We start from the raw sequence: 25,025 nt of genomic DNA, 5'->3' as shown, positions 1-25,025 counted from the left end.
AAACCGGTTCTGACAAATTATATTGTTTCCATTATAAGATATTTTTTAGATAATTTTATTACAGTAATATCGCAAAATATCTTCAAACCCTATACATTTGTGTACTTAATACATTTTTACCTATCGATATTTATTTTACTTGTGATAATTTATTTACCTAATAATTACTGCAACATAGCAATACCTATTACTTAGATCGAAATTTGAATTTCAAATAAAGTTTGGAATCGCTTTGTTATTGAGGAAACTCGTAGTGAGACTATTTTTTAAATGATTGACCACTCGATAATATGACTAATAGATCAGTTAGGTCAGTGGTATTCAAACTGTGCGTTGCAGCACCCCATGCGGCACGATTAATACACAGGGGCGCCGTAAAGCTGTTTGAAAAAATAATAATTCCAGACAATATTAACATATCGCGCTGATGCACCGTGTCCGGAAACTTGTAAGTGTGCAGTTCGCCATATCACACTTCACCGTGAAATGTTGTATTGGAAATATATGGCCGTATATTAAAGAGCGTCCAACCTCTTTGAGTCGTATAGTACTGACATAAAATTCATATCTAAATAAAACACGGTTCGTGTCGGTTTACACTTTACAGGAAGCCAGCAGCAAATAAATTTTGAAAATAGCCGATATACCAACTGGATTATTTGTTAGGTTAGGTTAGGTTTTAATTCTTTAATTCATGAATTTTGCCAAAATCAGCTGTAAAATTTGAATTAATGTTCATATTGAATCTAATAAAATTGAAGACCGTATAGTAAACGGTCATTTCTTTCCGATAAGAAAGCTCACGGCGAACTGTGCCACGGTGAAATGTTTTACGTGCAATTTACATGCACGATCACCATGTAAGATCCCATCTTGCATTGTTTTGATGACCGCTTGTCTCAGTTTACTAACCAGTTTCAATAATATTTTCAGGTAGATAATATGGGCACATTTGAAAGAAATTAAGATTTCTGCAGTTACGTCCCGTGAAGTTAAGAAGTCATGCGTTGCTTCGGAATAGAAAATGAAGACAAAAATATGAATGATACAACCTTTCACCATAGTCGACATTTTTTTCACTTACAGCGCTAACTATGTACCTATATGCGTAAATACTTATCAGTTTTTTTAAATTTTTCATGTATTATGTTATTATTAATGCAAATTACATAAAATTTGAAACTAAAAATAATATGAACGATATTTTGAGTCTACTTGAGAAACTTCGTGGCATGCTCACCCATCGCACTGATTGATATTTATTTTTTTTAAATATTATTATTAAGTACCTAATATAAAAAATATTTTTTTTGAAAAAATATTTTGACTAAAATGGCGCCGCGAGACGAAATATTTTAAAAACCTAGATAACAAGCAGGTACTGTGGAATGTAATGACGGACGATTACGCGTCCTATGTGGATAATGAAATTCAATAATAATCCCTATGGTAATTTATTGACAGCCGGGAACCTACCTAACTACCTGCCTACTGAACTGACGAAATGGAAATGACGGTAGGTACTTTTCCTTCATGATAAATCCCAGGATTTCACAAAGCTTGATTTGTTTGTGGAACTAATAAAAAACCTAATTTCGTGAGCTGTCATTGCGTATTTCAAATAAGTTGGAAAGGAAGTAAACAATCGAAATATTACTAAGTAGGTACATTACCATAAAGATAATAGAATTATATAATGATTTAATGAATAATAATTGAAAAAACTGCCAAATCATTCTATAAGCTGATGTTTCGAAATTATTTTCATAAAAATGTCTGGCCAACATATTGGTGGTATTCAAAATGCTTTCTAATGTTAAATTGTAATGTTTACTCAAATAATTACCTACATATTACGTATTGCTGCGTACCCATCAGTGATTTTTGTATAATTTGACCTAGATTCCGCTTTTTTCGCAATATTTCTTATTAGAAATGCGCATAACATTATAGCTTCATAAAATGTAGTCCAAAAAGAGATTATATATCACAGATTTGCAATGAATTGCTTTATGTAATTGATTTTTCGTTTAACCTTTCGTTCACCAGTAGCGTGCGTGATTGTTCCCAATACAATTCTTCTATACAATATGTAGGCGACTTATATCAGCTATCGGTACAATTGACGTAGTTAGTCTCAGTTCAGACCAGCGGGTCTATTCTATACACAAGGCGACTATCGACAGCTAAAGTGATAAAGTGATAGTATTTATTACATATTTGTATTGAGGTATTATAATTGTTACAATAAGTCAGCCGTCTAAACAGTCAAAACTGTCTATCTCGCTCTAAATTTTATCACAGCCAAGAGAGGTGCTATTAAAATATAGCACTTATTGCAACAATTACAAACGTCTTATTGTAATTGTTACAATAAATGCTAATAATTTGATACAAACCTACCCTAGTTAGCCGTCGTATTTATCACATTATCACTTAAGCGGTCGATAAGTATAGAATAGACCCACAGGAGCATCTACATATTTACAATGTTTCCCTTCCGCGTTAGGAAATAAAAATTAAAGGTTATTTATATCATCATAGCAAATTAAATGTTCGGAAATATTTTTGATACAACTTTCTAAAAGTTTATATACAATATCTAGTGGTATTGACTTTATCAAATAATGCTCACATCCATAAACCTTCACGCTCGGTTAACGGTTTTTGAAAGATACCAATATGATTCCCAAATTCATGACAGTTTGCTTTTCTGTAGGGAACTTTTGGCAACACCAACAGTAGATCCACCATAATCTAGAAAATCATGATAAAAATGTACATATAATAATAATTAATTGTAAATACTGTACTGTTGGTCACTAAAGACTAAATTTGTTGGGGAGGGGAGCCTTGAATTTTTTTCTGATTTCGGGGGCCGTGGTATAAAAAAGTTTGAGAAGCACTGGTCTAGGCCACCGAGTTGATAGGGGCCGCAGACCCCCAAAAATAAATCGAAGTTCATAAAGTTCATAAAGAAACTTTGACAATTGTTTTTTTAAATACGTTTTGGTACGTTTTTTTGGTATTCACAATACGTTTTAACCCAAGGTCCCTTTAACCGTAAATCTGACCCTGCTTACAGAGTCATCAGTGGAGAACTACAGGCTGGTAGTCTCCGTACCAGCAAATGTTCTTGATATGATTATGTACAGCCTGATTTCTCCAACACATGTCATCTACAAAGATTGAACAGCGAGAGTAGACCGATCAATAGAAACTTACTTGCGCTTTGCCTATAGCTTCAATCTAAAAACCTATTGGCAGATAAGAATAATATCCAAAAAAACTGTATGTGTCTAATGATGAAAGATTTGGGGGAAAGAATGTAATCTAATCAAGTAAATGCACGATCAGAACCTATAAGTCTTAACAATCTCTAGACAAAAAAAAACTAACAACACACTCATTAGGTGTTTTGTTTTTCATAAAGTAAAATCCAACAGTAAAAATACACAAACGCCAAGAAAAACCCTTAAGCGAAGCTGGGCTCAAACCCTAGTACCTACCAGTGGCAAAGGGTGACTTTTGTAGAGGTAGGCTGTGGAGATTAAAGAAAAAAAACACATTTGTTCGGTATACTCACGGGAAATAAGACGATATTACTACCGATGAATAGGTACATACTAATGTCAACGTCACACTAAATCGATGAAATTTCAATAGCTCACTGACGATATAGAATTGAGCAATGAATATAAATTATGAATTTTCCTATACCTGCACGTAACATACGCCTAAAAATATATAATCGGTAAATATTATCAACAGCCCAATATGACAAAGAACTAAACGAAAAAAAATAATATACTTATATTATGTTCTATGACTGAATTAATTAATGATAACTAATAATCACGAGATAAGATTATTAATTATTTATAAAAATAATCTATCTTTATAATCTTTATATGACGTGATTGAACAAATAGATTTTTTTTAAATTATTAATTATTATTTGAATAAAGCGCCAAAGCGACAGTCCTCCACACTAAATAATTATATAAGCTTTGCCTTATAAGCCTATAGATTCGTGTGAATAAAAGCAGACCGCCCTGATGCCCTTGGAACGCAGTTCATACGATAAGCTCGGCAAATTATCGTCGAGTGAATCGATATTAATTCAATACTCGCTAGAGGCGCTGGTTTGTCACTTATTATTTATTTATTCTTCATTATTGTGACAATATATGGCTCTCGTTTATATATATTTTTTAAATATTAAATATTAATCTGACGATATATTCAATTGGTTCCCGCGCATTTTTTTATTAAAATATTTAAATTTAAATTCTTTCTATCTATTTTTCTTAGAATGTAGGCTTCAAATCCCCTACTATGGAGCCTTCGCCACTGGTACCTACCTATATTGTAACGGCGCCACCCTAATAATGCAGAAGTAACGAATAAATAAATCAGAAATCGTCGCTAGGTACCTACGTTAAAATATATAAACAAAATAGTTACCCCAGTAGCTACTTACGTAACTACGGCACTGGTAAAAATCAAATTAGGCAGCTACTTCACAATTCAAAAACTTTTGTAATCAAATTAATTTCACATTTATGACATTTTTTAAATGAACTTATTTTCATATATGAATAATTAATTATTATTAGTACCTACTTGTAATTACGTAGTACCTAATATATAACGTCTTGTTAAATAATAATATGTACAGTGTTTCAGCTATAGCGTGAGTAAGCAAGGTTAAATGCATTTTGCGTCAGTGTACCTAATTCTTTTTTCTAGATGGGGAAGAGGCTTATAATTTATAATATAATATGTAATAATTTGGTCAATGTGTGTCTAAAAATTATGGTAGAATCAAAAAAAAATTGTATTTCAAAGATAAACTAACATTGTCTTAAATCAGCGTTGGAGCGGAGCTCGGAGCAGGAGCACGGAGCAATGGAGCAATGGGGTTTTAGCCTGAGCAGGAGCGGAGCCGGAGCACCGAAAATTTGTAGTGCTCCACTGCTCCGGATGTTTTTTTTATGATTATTAAATTTTCGTCCTAAAATTCAATGAAAATAATATACTTTAACACGAATACAAATTCAAGCGGCATGTCGAGTCGTATCCAGTATGCCCTCGCCAACAGAGAACCTAGCGGAAAAATACGAAGCTTGCAATTTGAGACTTTTTTGATAATTTACAATTTCAACTTTTTGAAGATTTTTTGAAGTCAAAGATAAACTTCTAATTTATTGTAAAAAAAGTGTGAATTTGTCACATATTTGGTACATAGCTTTCGTTATTATTACATTATTTTTACGGTTATATTTATTATTAAAATTTAGTTTATTATGTTTTCAAATTTTCACAGTTTAGATTTTTGACTAATTCATAGTTTTAATATTTTTTTTATGTCTATTTTAAAAAACGTCGATTTTTATAAAATATATAAATGTGTATAAGTTGAAATCCTTTTTATTTATATCAAACTAAGCTTAAATATTGGGACAAATAAATAAAAAGGATTTCAAGTTATACACATTTATATTTTTTATAAAAATTGATGTTTTTTAAAATATATATAAAAAATGTTAAAGCTATGAATTAGTCAAAAACCTAAACGGTGAAAATTTGAAAACATAATATAAGATGAGACCCTTCAACGATCACTATTTTATTAATATTGTAAGCACAGATAGGTCCGAGATATTATAGACTCCGATTTCTATAAGCTGGCGTACACGTAATCGTGTCCCCAGCGTCGTATTGACGATCAAGTTGGGGGGGGCGGACGTAATGCAGTGTTAAAATGATGAAGCGGGGGGAATTTAGGAATTTAGTTCCACTAGTTCATAAAAGAACCTTGATGACGTGTACGCCAGCTTATAGAAATCGGTCTCTTATCACATTTTTCAGTAAAATGCATTAATTTTCATTTTTCGCATTTTGTCGCCAAATGTTTCTAATAAATCCACAGAAGCACTGCACTTTGGCTTAAGCCGCGTTGACACGGCCCAAGTACACTTGGACCGAGTGCCAAACAAGCGACAGCTTCATACTAATTATTCCTATCCAAGTTACTCGGACCGCGTCCTACTCATCCAAGTTAGCTTGGATAGGAGTAATTTGTATGATGCTGTCCCATACGAGTGCGCTTGGATGGCACTCGGTCCAAGTGTAGGTACTTGGACGACCGTGTCAACGCGGCTTACGCCACATAGCCGAGTGGTAACGTATCCCGGCTTGGTAAGTGAAAACTCTCGGGTTGAAATCCTGGATTTACGCGCCAATGGACATGACAAAGCATGAAACTAACAGGTTGAGCAGGTGGCTAATATCCATTTCTCGTAAATAATAATGTTACTATAACCTCTTTATGAGGCGGGCAAGATCCACACCGGATTGTAAAGCCAATTAATAAATTAATATTATTATATAGGTGGTACTCAAAATATAATATATTTTATCCAAAAATAATATCATACATCTAACTTTTAGGCCAGATTAGGAATTCGCATTAGTTACCTACCTAAATGATAATTAGGTATGTAACATATTATTATGTAACCTAATTTTATGGTACTTTTTATATATTTTTTTAACTATTAGTACGAAAACAATATAGGTAGGTACCTAACAAGAAGCAAAACGAAAATTGCATTAAGGTTCAAATAGACTATAATATGACGATTGGGCACATATGTGACAAGAGCGTTTTAGTGTCTATGATCATATCTATGCCATCCCGTTTACACATAAGCCAATATATGTCAAAAAAATCTATGACAGAGGCGTGGGCATAGATTCTATGACACCCGTATGTGCCAATCCGTTTACACACGATGCCGTAAAATCTCAGTTCCCAATGAATACGACAAAATATTCATCAGAATCACCTCCGCCTTGCGCTACTAAGAATTTTCCAGGGTTTTTGCAAGGCGGTTTCATAGGCCCTGGCCGAATTCAAATTAGCAATACCCGATGCGGGTAGAAGAACAGTTTTCAATAAGGCATATTCTCTCAGCCGGCACAATTTTCATTTGACTAGCATCAAGTAGAGTAGTTTGCGTGCCAAAGTCCTTAAGAAACCTCGATAGTAAATGCGAGGTATCCATAAAGGCATCTAGGAAAAAAAAAATCCGTTTACACACGATGCCGTAAAATCTATTGTGTCACATATTTGCCACTGATAAATACTACCAACATGACGTTTGACAAACTTTATGGTTGGTACGCCTTCGTAAACGTCAAACAGATAATAATATTAAACGAAATAAATCAGTAGGCTTGTTAGTGAGATTTTAAATTTATTTATCTATTTGTAGATATATTATGTAAATAGATGTAGATGTAAATGTAGATATATTATGTTTATAACGTGTGAGTATATTTTTTCTTTTACACAATATTTTTGTTGGCAAAGTAAATTTTACTCATATAGGTACTTAATATGTTTAAGTTATTATATTAATATATTTATGTATAATTTCAAAAATAAAATCAAAAATGATTGAATTAACATAAACATAGTGCAGTTTTATTGTTGTCAACATCCATCACATAATACCTATAACATGCTTTGGACGAGAGCTGTAGAAATTTATTGTCAATATTATCAAAATGAGAGATTTTTTTTAAATTTCAAACAACGTAGGTATTTAAAAATGTTTTTGTACTGTAGAGTGGACAAAAATTAAACCAACTAAGGTAAATTTACCGGTACCTAGTTGACCATGTATCAGTAGTTGACCTTTTTTCAATAAAAATGCCGAAAATAAGAAACTTAGACGTGGTATTGCTCTAAATCATGGGTGGCCAACACGCGGCCCGCGGGCCACATGTGGCCCGCTGGGTGTCAACTTCTGGCCCGTGGAGCAGTGAGAAAATAAAAATGATATCAAAAAATACTGCCGCTAGTTCTGCTAATTTCGCAAATTGAGATTCGATATTGGCTCAAGATTTTAAAAGGACCGTGTGCTTTTTGCTGCATTTGCAACGCCATTCTCCTTAGACGTGAATTTATTACCGAGAAATTTACAAATAGAACATTGTGAAAGAAGAAATTCCATCAGGTTGGTTTAGAAGAGTTTTACAAAACATATTTGGACAAGGAGAAATGTCCTGCATTTTATAAACATGCTCTAATGATGACTTCCCTATTAATTGGAAACATTTACACGTGTGAACAGCTTTTTAGTCGGATGAAGCATATCAAATCCCGAGTGAGAACACCAATCACTGATGTGCATTTGGAAAACTGTTTGCGTGTAGGAACAACCTCACTCGATATCGATATTGATGCACTTAGTTCTGCCACACAAAATCAAACTTCTCACTAAAATTTATTATTTTGTTTATTTTTTATTATTAAAAAAAGGTCTAATCTAATAAATATGTTTGTTCCTCATTTTTGTTTTATTTTATTAATATATATTTCTTTTTTGTTTTGTATAATAAAAAAAAATCGGTTGTGCGGCCCGGTAGGAAATCTCATTTTTAGAATCTGGCCCGGCTGCTGAAAAGGTTGGCCACCCATGCTCTAAATTGTAAAGTTCAGACAAGTGACCACCAATCCGATTAAATTAATAATTGCTTCATCCGTCCACTCCAACACGATTTTGCGACTTCTTTTCTCCATTTTTTTTACTAGCTTTACTGTTTCGTTGTCATAAGTCAAGAATGTCAAAATTGGCGTTTGAAATCAACGACAGAAAAAACACTTCCCGCGCGATCTATGACTCATAAACAATAATATATGACAACATGTTTGGCATAGATGTCACAGACATGGAACTAGTGTCACACAAAATTACCGAGGTGTTTACACTGAGTCGAAAATCTATGACATAGAAGGCTGTCATAGATCGTTTGACATATATGTGACAGTCTATGACATCGTATTTACACTCTGTGACACAGGACGCCAACATAAGAAACGGGTTTTTCGACATATATGTGACCGATCGTCATAGAGTGTATTTGAAGCATTATTTCTGGTAGCACCAACAAAGCATACACAAAATAATGTACAGGTGTGATTCATAGATAATACTAAACCGATTATCTATGGTATCCAGTGTTACCAACCGTACTATAATTATAGCATTTGTACTATAATTTTGGTCCGCGTACTATGTATGATATAATTAAAACACGTATAGTACGCCTAAAATACTATAATTTTGAATATCGGAAAACATATGTAAAAAGCACTGAAATTTCGATATTTTCGTTCGATAAATTGGTGCACAGTACTATAGTTTATCAATATAAGAAAATTTGAAGAACTTGGAAAAAAAATTGCTCGAAAAACGTAAAAAAATCCCTTGACTTTGGTTTAAAATGATATTTCTTGAATTCTTCGATAATCATTTTTGGTCGGAAGAGGTACCTACATGAAAAGGCGTCTCAGAGTTTCTCAAATTCTTCTTTATTTTTTTTTCTGAGAAACAAAAAATCTATATATTTTCAACAGATGACAACGCGTACTATATTTTTCCCCCAAATACTATAATTTTGTAGGCTCTGTACTATAATTCCACTTTGAAAAGATGGCAACACTGATGGTATCATAGACTACGCTATATTATCTATGAAACCGCTGTCCGCTATCGAGTGACGTTTGTGGTGTCTCCGCTCGATGCTGTTTGATTGGCAAAATAAAATATCGAACTTTAATTTAGTTAATTCGGAAGCATTTTTATCAAAATATTGCACACTTATACTTGAGGTGAGTTTTAACTCGTAAACAATGTATACTAGCCAATATTTCATTAGATATTTGAATGCATTGTAGGCTAGTGACTCATTATTTCCAGTTAATATAAACAGCTAGGATACATATTACTGTTAATATTTATTTAGACTGTGTAATTTAGACATAAATATCATTAAAAGTCGCATGCACGTCATATTGCACCGTAATAAATACCAAAAATATGAATAAGTATATCCACTTTTCCGGCACACGAGTCATGAATATTTTGGTTCGAAAATGAAATTAATACGTTTTCCTTTTTTATACAATTATGCTGTTATTTTATTAATACATTTTTCCAGACATATTTTGATGCTATTATAATATATGGATGCTGAAATATGTCTATAAATATTTTATACCAAACAGTTTTTTTCCATTCAAAACTTCAAAACACATCTGTCAAAACTGATAGGGTGCCATTTTTTTAGGAATGACGAAATTATGTAGGTATTGTAATAATATTGTGTACAATATTATATTAGTAATAAACAAATCTGGGTAAATGTGCCGTAGATGCGCGCATGAAATTTTATAACTTTCTTTTTAGACCAAACCTAACATAACCTAACCTACCCCAACCTACTAATATAATCTTAGTTTGTGATAATGATGCATCAAAATGTATGAAAATTTCAAATTTTAAATTAACAATTATTGGATCGAAAAGCATTTGTGCTGACATAAAAAGGTATTCCTTATAATTGTCTACATCGAATAAACTGTTTTCGTAAACAAAAAATATGAAAGCTTATGCGGGCATCTGCGGCATAATTACCCAAATCTGAAATGTAAAGGGAGCAAAATTTTGAAAAGTACAAACCAATTAAATAGAAAAATAATTGATTTTTTCTTGATTAAAATAAACGAGAATGCTAAAAAAGGAAAAGTTTGATGCTAAACCTAACCCAACCTACATATTTTTGGGTTACGATAGATTGTGATGGGTTTTGGTTTAGTTTTTGGTCTCAAAATATCCACAAAAATGATACGGCGTACCTAAGGTAAATGTACCAATTATCGGCACCAGTAGGAAAATGTGGTCATGGGATTAAAATAAAAGGCTCAGCTTAAATATATTTGTATATTTCCTTTTTTGTATTTATATTTACAAATATTGTTAACAATAAAAAAGTTCAATATCAACAATATTTTAAGTTTAATATTATTTTTCTTATGTTTTAACAACATAAGGCCAATTGGTCCTATTATCGGCATCTGAATTAATTTTAGGTACTAATTTCCGGCAGCTTATGTTCGTATTATCGGCACAACTAAACTTATACGGGAAATTTCTATAAAGTTAAAAAAACTTAACTTAAAACTTAAGTTTAAAAAATATAGGTACAACAATTACTTTGTAAGTAAAATTTATATTTTTCTTCATTCATACTTTGCTACAATATAATATATACTTAGTAGGGTATAGTCTTGTTTTAAATCCGTTTTTGATGGTATCCTTCTTTGTTTGATCCAAGCAAGTTTTGAGTAATGGAGCAAAATCTTCTCGCAGCAGTTTTGAATTGTTATTTTGTATTTTCCAATTGAGGATTGAAGTTTTCCATAAGCTTTTAATGGGATGAAAAAATGTTGGGAGACCCTTGTTGTTATAGTTGGATGCCTCTTCAAAAATAGTTTGCACCAATGTCTTCCAGGTATGCCACCAGTGAAGCAATTTGCCTTTTGTAGCTCTTTCAGTAATAAAGCTACACTCTCTGTTGGGGTTATTTCGTTACTGGAAAGCCAATTTTTCCCATATGGTGAATCAATTCAACAATCAGTTGCTGCTCTTTTGCGATCAATATTGTTGGTGGTCCACTCTTTTTGTCCAATGATGATTTGCCTAGGACCTTATCCTGGATTGTGGATCTGGGCACTCCGAATTTTTTGGTAGCTGCCATTGTGGCCATTCCTCCTTTAACAGCTTCAATTGCATCTTGAAGCGACTGCCGGCTGTATAATTTTCGCACCTTCTTCATCCTTAAAATAAAAATGTTTCAATTATCGGCACCCTTCGTGCTTATTATCGGCATACATTGTAATCGTATTTTATAAAGTAAACTATAATTTATATCTTATTTTAAAAGGTTTTAAATTAAGAAGGAACAGTATTTCTTAATAAAATCTCTGCTACTTGTGTAATTAAAAATAATTTAATAACAGTATTTAATATTTTTGCATAATGATCGATATCTCTTATTACCGGCACATTATGTGCTAATTATCGGCACACCGAATTTTAAAAGATTATTTCTGATTCTCCTGATATAAATTTGGTGTGCCGAAAATTAGCCAGGAGGTTAATTAATATTTAAATAATTTAAAAAGATTTTAAAATATCAAATTATTTAATTTCTATCCAACAATAATGCGCTTTTAAAAGTTTGTTTGCTTGTACCTATTATCGGCTTTTTGCCGATAATAAGAACAAGTGCAAATCGTATCGGTGCCAATTACCGGCAGCAAAATTTACTTGATTTTTAGATAAACTAACTAAAAAACACGCAAAATATTTTACACTTTAGGCAAAAAAACAAATTAAATATTAAAATATAACCTTACATCTAATACTTCAGTTTAAAAAACGTTTGAAAATGCTTAACACTAGATATTCGAAATTTTTACTTGTCAAGCTTTAGCCTCAAATATCCCAGTACATCTAAATCACTCGACGTGTGGCAGGAAACAATCGAATTTCAGAAAGTACTTACAAGCATGAAGCAAAAACTTTATCTCTTTCTATCGCATAAGAAATGTGGATTTCGGTTAACACATTCTTACAGCCATAGAAGTCCTGCCATTCTTATTTTTTGGAATCTATTCTAAAATTGCCGATAATTGGAGCAGTGACGGAAATTGGTACATTTACCTTACTGTATGTTCACAAAACGAGATAAGGCGGAAGCTGTAACAAACAATCTGTCTTTTTATGTTGATCAATGTTTGTAAAAATTATGAGTTTGCCACTATTTGTGATATATTTTATTGGATGATGATTTGCCGGAATCAATTCGGAATCCTAGACATTAACTACTTTTCTGAGCCTTTCGTCCCTGGACAATTCCAGCAATATCGATTATCTGACGTCATCGATGATTTTGGCTTTGATCGGTACAAGTCGGTTATGGGGAAACCAGCGGCAAACACATTTTGAAAATAGCCGATATACTGGATTATTTGTTGGGTTAGGTTAGGTTTTCATTCTTGAATTCATGAAATTTGCCAAAATCGGCTATGACAATTACAGCGGTTCACGCCTGGCTTCCCCATAACTGACGTGTACCCTTTAATCTTTTCCCTGTCTGTCATTGTACAGGGCTAAAGTACCGAGCTCAAACTAGTCTCAGATTCTTGACTTGTCTGGAATTATTATTTTCCAGCAATCTGCAGCACACGCTTTAAATACCTACTGCGATAAGCAATCGAATTATTGATCAATATAATGTATTTTTATTTTTGTATTTTTCAGCAAACCACAAGACTTTTTATACACATACCCATTTTTTTTTTAAATCAACAACTAATTATTAACAAACACCTTATCAAGGTAAACATTATTGTTTTTCATACTAGTCATGTACCTACTGAGATATCCCGGGTCCTGTGGCTAGCTCGGGATGTTGGTAGGACCCGGGATTCACAAAAATTAAATAATAAATATAAATAGGTAGTAGTAAAATGAAAATGTCCTGATTGTTTCGTTCAGAGAACGTGGTTTTTATATTTTGGCTGTATCGACACACCATCAATTCACAATATTATTCTTACACATTTCCGCCACTTAATATTACTGCTTAATCTCTAATTTGCTTTAACTTTAAACTTAATTCTCTATATCCGTTTCTCTGACTAATTTTTCACGTCCATACGTGGTTATGTCGTTTCTTTTTATTCCCGAGTCATGAGGGCCGACATCCTCTTCCAATGGCGACCCTCTACTCTCCTTTTTTCTATCGAACAGTGTTGCCATCCTTCCCTTACATACTCCTTATTATTAAATCCCTTATAGTTTTTGCAAGTTCTAGTATTATTGCAGACCGTAGTGTAAAAAAGAAACACTTGTTAAAGACATAAAACAGTATTAGTCTATTTGATTGATAATTTATTACCCAACAAACAATAAAATCTTATTTGAATAATCATTTCACAATCACACCATTAACTATCTTTCCCTCACTTAATCCATCCAATTTAGTTGGTTTTATTTTATAACGTAATGATTTTGTTTGACCTATAGAAAGCTGGCGGGAAAGGCATTCTTCAACATTGTGACCATTGCCTGTAACTGCTCCTTGTTCTATTCCAATAACCCGGCAGCATCCGTCTACAGAAGGACTCTAAGACTCTCGTCCTTTATTTTTCCAACCATCTGCTCCAGGTTATCTATCTTGTCTCAGTTTATCATTCCTTTAAAATAATAGAAATAAAAAAAATCCCGTTTGCATGTGCATAGAGAAACATGTATCATCCTGTAGTTGGATTGGATCATCTTCAGGCAATACATATAAAAACGTATATAAAAAAAATACAATAAATGAACAAAAATACATTACTAAGTGAAGAAGCAAGTCTAAAATCTAGTGTTCAGAAATACCATCACCCGTTAGATACCCACTGTTCATATATTTAGCAAGCTTATTAAAATGTCATTACTCAGCAATGGAACTACATAAAAAAACACAGTGTATAAAATGGCATTTATATAATTTGTGACTAGTCTTTCTTCAAATACTAAAAAGATAAGGAAGTGTCAATATTTTTCGATGAAATATCGAAAACACAGTTACAGGTGGTCCTCGACTTTTGTACATAATCGGTCACTGCCTTACAATATATCGCATGCAATAGTTTGACTACTTAATGACCACTTAGAAATAAAAATCATACCTTTATTTTTTCAGACCCATCACTGCAGACATGTCGCAGAATAACCTCGTCTCCCCCATAATAGACACGCTCAACAAACTCAAGTCTGTAGATCACCAGCAACCGAATTTCACTTACGCGTGCGAAAATGTCTTCATAGCTTGCTACAATGCCGGTAGAAAAAATGCCAAATTCGACGATCAAGAACAACTCGAGATCGGCCTGCTCCTCAGTGAAAATATTAAGAAATTGGACAACTGCATCTTTCAGCTAGGTTTCATGTTCGACATCGACAAAGGACCGTCGGCTCTCATCTACAGGTCCGGACTGCAATACATCCTCGAAAACTTCAAAGGATTTCCCACCGGCAAAGGGGACTTGCTGGAAGATAACACCCTTAAAGTGTTCATCGAGACGGAGAGTTTGGAGACGTTCGACGAAGCCCTGCAAAAGTGGAAAGATGATACTACCGTAGGTTACGGAAACGTCGGGCATACCAGAGACGTCCTTGAAAGACCTGATGACATTCCTGTATCTCACACCTGGTGGTTTTGACAACATTAGTCGGGGAGAAAGTTAATTAATCTGACACCGTAGAGACAAAAATGCCTGAATTACAATGAAGTTAAATGTAAAGCCTTAACAGAGTCACAAATTTCAGAGAATATTATGTACCTTATTCCAAAATTTTAATAAATAACACTTATTAGTCTGGATATTTAATTGTATTCGAGCAATATTATAATCAAGTATCTGTATAACTATGATTAGTATTATATACTTTGTATGAAGCTAGTATTGTTGCATAAAGGGCAGCTGTAAATTAAACTAGAAATCATAATTTACTGAACGTGAATTAAGTGCTGCATACATATTATTCCAGTTATCAAACCTGCTATTATCATATATCAACAACCAATAATTATGTACATTTCTATGTACAGTATTTAGAATATATTTTCATAATTCTCTATTTTTTTCTCATTGTGTACCAAAAATTCTAAACTTGACAATGTCACCATATTGGATAATATGAAAATTACAATAAACTTATACTAATTTATTTAACTATTACTTATGTATTGTTTTAATTGTTTAATATAATATTTTTTAAATATTCACATGAGTTTGCATAACACTGCTGACTGCTAGAAAAGTATTCTTTCATTTTATTTTGCGTATAAGATTTCCATCAGATATATAATTATTAGATATATAATTATTAGATAGAATAATTATTATATTAAACGAAACTTGATTTGTGATTTAGCAAAATATTTAAAATTTTGTTCACTAACATTACTCCTTTTCTTGTTATAAAAAAACAATGACAGGTGTTTATTATAAAAATAATCGAATATTTAGATAAAAATTATATCTACATATTAGTATGTAGATATTATATTGTTTTGTATTTCACCCTACTTTATGACTTAATTTTACTTATTCTTTTCGATGCTTGGTTTATAAAGACGTATGATTAAACCTTTGTTTTGCTTTATTTGTATTCGTCTTTGTCGTGACTTGGAAGATTTGGCTATCGGGCATTCAGTGACACACGCAGAGTCCGCTTCAGTGGAAAATCGAGACATTCTTGAAATCTTCTCTGTCCTCTCCAATCGAAGTTACAATTTTATCCAGTATGTCTATTCTGTTTTTTTAAGTCTACAATTATTATTGTATTCATTTTTCGTTGCAAATGATAAGTGAATAACGACTTAACCATTTCAAAATATAATAACTTAAATTTAATCAATATTATTGTGATGTGAATCTTCATGCTTTCATATTATTTATTTTTATCTTGGCTTGGTGTCATACAATATGGAAAGATTTATTTACCATCTGTATCAAAAGACTACAAAAAAAATAACAATTTTTGCAACACTGTGTTTAAAGCATGGATATGTACACCTCAAACTTAATTAATATTATTGTATTATTTATAGATATTAAAAAAATAAAGGACTGTATTGAAATTCATTTGTTTATACCAATCTCATTTTTAAGGCCCACCCACATTGAGGTGCTTGTCGTCTGCTGTCACAGGCTGCCGCTACGGGAAAAAAGTGTGTAATGTCGTTGTTCCTGATGTTTAAAATCTTATCAGACTAATGCTCCTTCCCGTAGCACATTTTGAACCTTTAAACGAACATTGTCAGTTGATAAAATCTGCCGTAATCATTAAAACGAGAATGAGCACACTTCACGTTGAACTTTACTGCATCGGCACCTGCATGACGTTCTGAACGTTTTTATCATATTCCACATGCCTGCACTCTTCGAATGTCACGTCAAACTGTCAAACCGACGTTCTTTTTTGTTTTTAGCAGTTGGCACCATGTATTTTCTATGGTCTGCAGGTGTGTTCTATTATCTATGAATGTCATGCTGCATGTATTTTTACGTACGCACACATAGAAACTGTTAAAATTAATTGAAATTAGCATGAATAATTATTAATAACTCAAATTTAATACATTTATAGTAGGCACTCTTCATCAGTGTCATTATTCAGTGAATTTATGAGATGGTGCATGTTCAAAATATTCTGCAAAATGATGAAACCATAGACATTTTTATCGCCGTGAGTTCACATGATAGTCCGCGACATGCACCTCAATGTGGGTGGGTGTCTACAGTTAGTGTTGGGTAACAGAAATCCTTACCAACGGCCTGGCCTCCCTTCCTTTACATTCAATAGACAGTGATAATGAGTTATAAAACTCACTGAAGGTAATTTTCAGTTGTATTATTTGGAAAATTTCGATTATACATAAATACATAAAAAGAAATAGCAAAGGAGAGTTTGATCCACAGTGGAACAACTCGGAGTTCAGTTGAATCGAGATGAATAATATAATGGTGTGCAATAGTACAAATACAAAATAGTTAATAAGTTTTGTCTTTTATTGTGTTAACCGTCAATTCTTGGTGGAAATGCATTGTATTAAAATTTAATAAAACAATATGTAGTATTAGTTCCACTTATTAACACTACAACAGGCCATGACGTCCAATGATAGTAGTGTAGTAGTAATAGAAGTAAAATAATCACAACACCCAGACTTTTAGAACAGGCCCCGAAAAATTACTTCAATATATGAGTGTATGGCTTGAATGTGTTAGATAAGTCTAAAAATATCAATTCTCATGGCAGCTGGGTTGGATGGTTTTCTGTGGTAAATCAGGAATGTTTTTTAAGTTTTAGTTTGTAGAGAATTTACAAACATTTTACTAAAATTTAAAAACATAATCTGATTTACCACAGAAAGCCAAATGTACAAATAGCTGTCCTGAGAATTCATGTTTTTAGACTTAACATATACATGGATATTATTGTGACTTCACTGATAATCGCACCCGGACACCTCGGATGATGGCAGTGGGCAGCGTTGCCATGTCTACTGAAATTTCAGTAGATCTACTGATATTTTTGGCAATATACTGAATCTACTGATATTTTCTGAAATCTACTGATATTTCTCCATTTCACAAAATTCCCACCAGCCGGGAAAAAAATTAGCCATCTTTGAAAACTTGGGAACTTCGAAATTTTTCTCCTAAAAAAACAAGCCAACTATGAAAATCTGGGAACCTGCGGCCCGCGACGAAATATTTTTCCTGGCAAAATATTTCTCCTAAAAAAAACAAGCCGACTATGAAAAATTGGGAACCTGCGGCCCGCGGCGAAATTTTTTTCCTAAAACAGAAATCTACTGATATTTTGTCGAATCTACTGAATTTTTTTTACACATTCTACTGAAATTAAAAATTTTGACTTGGCAACACTGGCAGTGGGCCGGGCATGTAGCTCGGCGAGTAAATAATCTTTGAACAAATATTGTCGTAAGTGATAGGGACACATGTTCATCCGAAACCCTCTGGATCTTCGAAATCATCAAATTTGATGGAAGAATAACTGAGATCGAGAAGAGTGGAGAGCAGACGATCAACCCAGTTACTATTGATAATGAATTTATGTGTAGAATAGATATTCTCTAAAATAACATACATAGACTTACCACATTTTTTTCCCAAACTGGAATAATTTCAATAGTTTGCTCGAAACGGAAAATGAGCACATTTTATGTGATTTTAGAAAGAGAATTATTTCCGCAAGTCACATTCCTAACCTTTTTCAAGTCGTCACCCCATTTTATAGAAACCAAGTGACTCGCGACGCCTTAATTAATATAATAATCAATATAATTTTAACTTAAGACATATTATTTAATGCGATGGTTGAACATAACCGTACCCCTGACTCCAAACACAAATTGAAATACAGTATGTGTATTTGCCCGACCCAGGAATCAAACCTAGGGCCCACAATATTATAAGCCGCTCGGCCATCAACAAACTTTTTTTATTAGGTGGGTAATCACCAAACTATTATTATTTTGTATAAAATAAACTAAAAACTTTATAGTATATTATACCTAGTTGTTTAAATGAAAGAAGCTTTGTAATAGAATTAGCAACTACAGACTATTAGAACCATCATACCTTGGCTACGATTTTATAGCGCTGTATGCGCAGACTAGTGGGTCAGGTGCGTAGATTTATACCTAAAAGGGGTCCGTAGTTCCCCAGATCACCGTTATGATGTCCATAACCAAGATATAATGGCAAGGCTATAAATATGTTTATTTTATCACGTTCCTAACAATACAAGACATCGAGCAATATCATTTTGCATTGATAGATTTTTTCACTTATGCAGGCTTACTTCATATTACTACAGAAGATTGATGTACAATATATCTTATGAAATCAATATAGCTAATGAAAGGAATTAAGAAGTGCATGGATCCGAATCGTGAGTTGCTTGCGTCATGCGGACTCACGGATTTCATACATTGTTACACAGTAATAATATACAGGTAGGTACTTATAGTAAATATTTTGTCCATAATATTTAATATTATATATATTTTCATAATGACATTGGTTCATTTCCACCGATTTTAATAAAAAAAACTGTAGTTTAGCGGTTTCTTTATTGAATAATATATGAATATCTTAGAATGTGCCGCATCTTCAGTATCTGTGGACCACACATCACTGGTACATAACATTGTGAAACAATAATTGAACGTTGAACATGCACATATGAGAATTCTTCGAGTGTGCAGCTATTAGAGTATTAGACACAGTAAATAGGATTATTGCTACGGTTACTGTCGTGGCCTGTATTTACATGAACAATATTGCACATGTTGACTAGGAAAAAAAAATTGAAATGAAAAATATGTCACGATTTAAATATGATGCCTTTAATAACTGAAAAAAATTTGTAGTAAATTGAATTTTCAGAAAATCTTGCAAGTATACTTATTATGTTTTATTTTCTTATAAACAAAACGCAAATAAATTGTAAGCAAAATACTTAAGTACTCCTAAATTAATTACTTATTGAATTATTTTTTTCCATAAAATGTTAAAATGTAGGTAATAAAAATTAATATTTGTATAACCAAAGAGATTGAACTGAGTCTCCAATCTCTGAGTATTAACATGAATTTCATGTAGACTTGATAACTAACTTGATACTTGAAACATTGAGAATCACAGGATAGAAGGTTTTTCTTCCAAATTTTTGGGTCAAATTGTTTTTCTAATACTAAATTATTTGGATAATATTATTTTTACTTTGGCAGTATATAGGTATTTATTTTCTATGGCGAACTATCACCAACATTTCTGTAACAAATTTATCCTGCGAGAAATAAAAAATATACTTATTACATTAATTATTTATCAGGAAACCAGAGAGAAAGAGGAGAATAAAATTGAAAACTTTAATGATTGAAGCGAAGCATATTTATTTAGCCTATTACTACATAATTATATCGGTATATTACCTACCTATGTAATATTCAATTCAATCCATAGTCATGCAATTAATTGTCTTGGTTTTTATGATTTTAGAGTGAGACCTTTTGTACCTTCAGTTACTAGTTGTCGGATTGATTAATCTAATCTCATTTACATCTGTAGCCATGAGTGTTGCAATAACTGAAGTGCGGTTGGCCAAGTTATCATATCTTATCGCAGTGGCGCCATACTTCTCCGAGATAAAAGTGCATTTCAGAGTTGAGCCGTCTTGGGTCCATTTAATGTCGGTGACCGGCCCTCCTGCCATTTCTGTAGCAATATTGAAATAAGACTCGCAACTCAAATTATTCACCGGATCGACCTTCGGGAAGAAGGGATGTTTATCGTAATGATTCGCCGCAGCCATAGAGTTGTTGAACTTCGGGTGACCCGTGTTAACAGCGTCTACCTCCGCTCGCAGTTGATTAAAAGTATCGTGCATCTCATTCATCTTACTCTCGTCACCCAATATCTCCGCTACCACTTGGGATTTATAGAAGTCTTTTGCTTTGATACCTGGCGGTCTAGATGGGTTCGGGTTTCCAGTTCGTCTTTTAGTCACTTCTAACTCGACTTTTCTGACAGCATACTCTCCTGCGGCACAATATTCTGTAAGATTTGATACCCCTTGTTTTTGAGCAAATTTGTCAGCCAACTGCAAAAATTCACGATCACCATTATGAAATGAATTTTTCACCACTTGTTCCAGTCTGTCAATCTCCGCTGGCTTCAAAGCGCCCAATCGATTTCCTCCGAGTTCAATATCTGCCAAATCTTCGACTGCAAAATGTTTTTTGAGATATATCTCAGCATCCACCCTTTGGCGATCGAGCCGGAGTCTGTATTCTTTCTGAATAGGCGCCGCCTCTCTATTAAATTGTGGTAAAGTTATTTCATTGTCTTTTAAACGCCTCGATAGATTCAGCATGGACAATCTGTCGGCTTCACTCATTTGTAGAAATGCTTTCGGGTGAATCGTCAGTTCACTGTTGATATATAGTTGGCCATCGGTTTTGATTCCAAAATGACTGTAGAATTCATCCACATTATCAATTTTTTTCATCTCCCTGATGAACTGAGCTCGTCCATGCATCTCTCGTACTTTTCCGTGTTCTACGACTTCTTTAGTACCTCGTAAGAGCACATCATGTATAGCCTGTTGCTCACTTGACAGGCCGTTTCTCATTTTAGTGAGTTGCCTCTCCTGCGCATTACGAATCATACTACTGGCTGTCTTCGCTGTGACCAGACTGTGAGAGAAGAAGAAAATGGATGTCGTCAATTGAACAATATCGAGTGAGGTGATCTCGTTTTTGTGAGCCAATTCATATATAGAGTTGATTATCCCGAGCCCCGCCACGGTAGAGGTGGTGACGTTGAGCGTTGTGACCACCGCTCTGGTCAAAGCGGAAGCCACCCGACCGCCCTCCGCCCCCACGGCGAGTACTTTACCCGCAGCCATCGGACCGATGGACAAAAGACTCGAAGCGGTGAGTAGCCAACACTGCCTGGCCTCAGAATCAGCCAAACTGATGCTCTGCTCATGACCAGCCCTGTCGACCAGTTGGTTTACACTCCTCCCAACACCGTAAATGGCACCCGGTGCCCCGGCAATCGTGCTTCCCAATATAACAGTGGCTCCAATGGGAGCCGTAGGAGGAAAGAAGCTCAATAAAACGCCTACTACCATGACTAGTCCCGTCGCTATATTAGAAGCTGTGGAGTAATGATCTAGCGTGTTCAATAGTTGCCCCCGTGAACTTTGGTCTAAAAATTCGTAATTACTTTGGGACGCATAATATCCGTTTTCAGGAACGCACAGTCTCGCCATGTTGAGGGTGTTTTCGGCCTTATATTTAGCCCAATTCTCATAAACCCGCCCCAGATGGTCAATAAATATATTATCAGGAATATTATCGAACGTTTCTCCCGAATGAGATATGATTCTAAATACTGGGAGAATTGATTGGTAATTTCTATCCACGTAGACAAAAACAAATATGACTGCCATGCGAATTTGAGACGCATCTACGCTGTGCGTGATGCATTTGTCTCTGATTTCATGAACTAATGTCTTTTGCTCATCAGTGAGATCCAAGCTTAAATTTTCATCCATTGGTTTCCCAAACAGAGGTATAGCTATTTTCTGAAGGAGATGTTGGTCATGAGCTGGATAATCGAACTTGTCCCAAATTCTGTTTCCCAAATGGTAGTAGAAGTTTCGAAACTTTTTCTTGCAAGACTCCTTCCATTCGTTGATAAACTCTTTGTCGTTTGGAATGTCAGTAGTATTCAGGTTGATATCGTGGTGCGAATTATTGGAGCCCATTTCTAACTTTTATGTTTGAAAATTTTCACTATGTGGATGAAGGGTTTTTAATACAATACTGATTGTCAACTGTATGAAACCAATTGACAGCAATACTCTTTAAATACACTGAATAATAAATATCATATAAGTACATACATATCATCTATCACAATAATAGTGCCACAACTGAAAAAATTTTCAACTCAGATTATAGCAAGAATATTGTATTATGATTATTCTGTGATTAATTAATATTCTCGCCAGATTGTATATTATACCTTCTTATTATTTGTTATTTTTATTATAATGGCATATTATTACGGCCAGCCACTGCAATTAATGTAATGGCTGATGGGCGGACTAATCACCATACGTCTTCGACCCACTGTGATTCTCTCTTACACCTCTTATGACCTCATGTGTACCTTACCTAATCTTATTACTTCCGCAGCAGTACTCCCACTTTACTCCGCTTCATCTCAAAATAACTTAACAAACAAAACGTAAAAATGATGTTGACAACAATCGGGTAGTTATGGCTGTTAATGACTGTTAACGATCGCAAAAACTGGCCGATTTTTAAATACGTGTCCAGTCACAGATTTCCGACTAATCGCGACAGGGTTGAGTGCGTTGCTTCTTTTTATCTTGTAATTATTATAGTGTAATGCCAGTTAAACTTTTGAGTTGTGTAGGTATCATGAACATACTCCTACTGAAAAATGTAGAAAAACAGTTTCATTGATTCATAATAATAGATGCTGTACATATTTAATAATAATTTAACATGAAACATATTGCTCTTTTTCCATGATTACAAAATATCAGTCGGGTCAATCCTCAAATGCCTCACTAGCTCCCTCCACTCTTCTTGGTCCTTAGTTATATTGACACAATTTTTGGAAGGTGTATACTTTGCGTGTATTATAGCGTGTAATTTAAACGCATGAGCCTACAAATAGTGATATCTGATTAATGCTATTATTCACTCACATACAACTCTATGTGCAAGCAAGCTTCTAGGATTCATCATGCGACAAGACAAACCATTCAAGAATCCAAATGTCATACGGATACCCTACATCTCGTTAGTGCGTAGTATTCTTGAATACAGGTCTATTATCTGGAGTCCTTATGAAGTTTCCTAAAAGCTTATTTTAGAGTGTGTCCAGAAGAAATTTTTTCGATTTCTTTATTTTAAGACATATAATTATTTTCCTTTCAATAATTCGTCAAACGATTACTTTCCGACTGCCTTTCTACAAGGCATGCTCACTTTTCACTCTCTTGAATATCATACGCCACTTCTGCTCTTGAGACATTTTTGCCTGCTATCAGGAGGGATGGTATCCAATCCTAGCGCCCTAAAGAATTAAAATTTATATGCGTCTGTCAATTACCTACGTGCCTATTCTGGGTCAGAACTGTTTCCTAAACTCAAGCATATCAAACACCATTCGCGAGGGGTGTAAGACTAGACAATGCGCTCCCTAAAGACAGACATTTTCAATGGTGTCCTGTGCATTTTGTTTTTGAAACTTTATTTTACTGTATAAAATAAATTATTTGTTTTTGAAGTTATACTTCTTTTGGCGCGTTTGGGAAATCAGATCAGTGTATTTTTGGCGTGTGACATGTAACACATAATTTATTTTTTCACATGAAAAAAACGCACTCGATTGGATTCGAAACACAGATTGTTTGGTTAACAGCCAAACGCACTACCATTACACCACAGTTTGATACTCCAATCGTAACGATTATACAGTATAATATTATAGTTTAGAATTGTTCCGTTGCCTAGGCAGCGAATTTATTATTGTCGGCCATTTGCAATTCCTTACGTAAACATACTATTAACGCTTTCGCTGCTGAATAGATAATGAGATTTTAATTGCCCTCTTTAAAATGCACGTTAATTACATCGATCGGCCGCGTGGTCATTACGCACCGTGTGCGTCTTCCGCGTCCAAAGTATTAAACATCATAGTAGCAGTTGTTACTTTGAAAATAAAAACAACGATAAATAATTATATAATTTAGTAATATAAGTTAAAGTGTATAGAAATAAACTAACGGCGTTCCAATAAGCGGTCCTTTTTCTTGAGTGTGTAATTTAACAAGATAATTAAGAGCTAGTCAAAGAATCTAGGTTATCACAAGTTTTGTTTTGTTACGCCAAAGAAGTATAACTTCTAACGCGCGCACATAAGTACACACACCAATTTTTTTCTTGTTTAGGATTATTTGTTT

At 33.8% G+C, this 25,025-nt stretch overlaps 3 protein-coding genes and 1 long non-coding RNA gene across 5 annotated transcripts in view; 1 reads left to right on the top strand and 3 right to left on the bottom strand.

Moving 5' to 3' along the window:
• Positions 1-25,025, bottom strand: part of LOC147071847 (uncharacterized) — a 383,531-nt gene that overhangs the window by 14,500 nt on the left and 344,006 nt on the right. The window contains exon 2 of the mRNA XM_085946786.1: positions 6,937-7,081. The gene's annotated coding sequence lies outside the window, so the exon portion shown is untranslated. The remainder of the gene's footprint in view (positions 1-6,936; positions 7,082-25,025) is intronic.
• The window catches only part of LOC147071851 (uncharacterized), a 386,436-nt gene that overhangs the window by 207,807 nt on the left and 153,604 nt on the right, over positions 1-25,025 (bottom strand). The window lies entirely within an intron of this gene.
• On the top strand, positions 9,554-15,657 carry LOC147071858 (uncharacterized). 2 transcript variants are annotated; one of them, XM_085946519.1, is made up of 3 exons: positions 9,554-9,688; positions 13,953-14,093; positions 14,617-15,657. In XM_085946519.1, exon 3 carries the CDS (start codon positions 14,633-14,635, stop codon positions 15,134-15,136), a length of 504 nt encoding a protein of 167 aa, XP_085802645.1. In that variant the 5' UTR covers positions 9,554-9,688; positions 13,953-14,093; positions 14,617-14,632; the 3' UTR covers positions 15,137-15,657. The 2 variants fall into 2 exon arrangements, with proteins under 2 accessions (XP_085802645.1, XP_085802644.1); XM_085946518.1 differs by lacking the exon at positions 13,953-14,093 and having other exon boundaries at positions 9,555-9,688.
• On the bottom strand, positions 19,566-22,878 carry LOC147071857 (uncharacterized). The gene has a single exon (XM_085946344.1). The coding sequence runs from the start codon at positions 22,788-22,790 to the stop codon at positions 20,535-20,537; it is 2,256 nt and encodes a 751-aa protein (XP_085802470.1). The 5' UTR covers positions 22,791-22,878; the 3' UTR covers positions 19,566-20,534.

This window comes from Rhyacophila brunnea, unplaced genomic scaffold (genome assembly GCF_057557595.1).
Source record: "Rhyacophila brunnea isolate RB1 unplaced genomic scaffold, BYU_Rbru_1.0 scaffold_2, whole genome shotgun sequence".
Lineage (NCBI taxonomy): Eukaryota > Metazoa > Arthropoda > Insecta > Trichoptera > Rhyacophilidae > Rhyacophila > Rhyacophila brunnea.
Note: the sequence above shows the minus strand (reverse complement) of the source record. Positions and strands in the feature narration are given on the sequence as shown.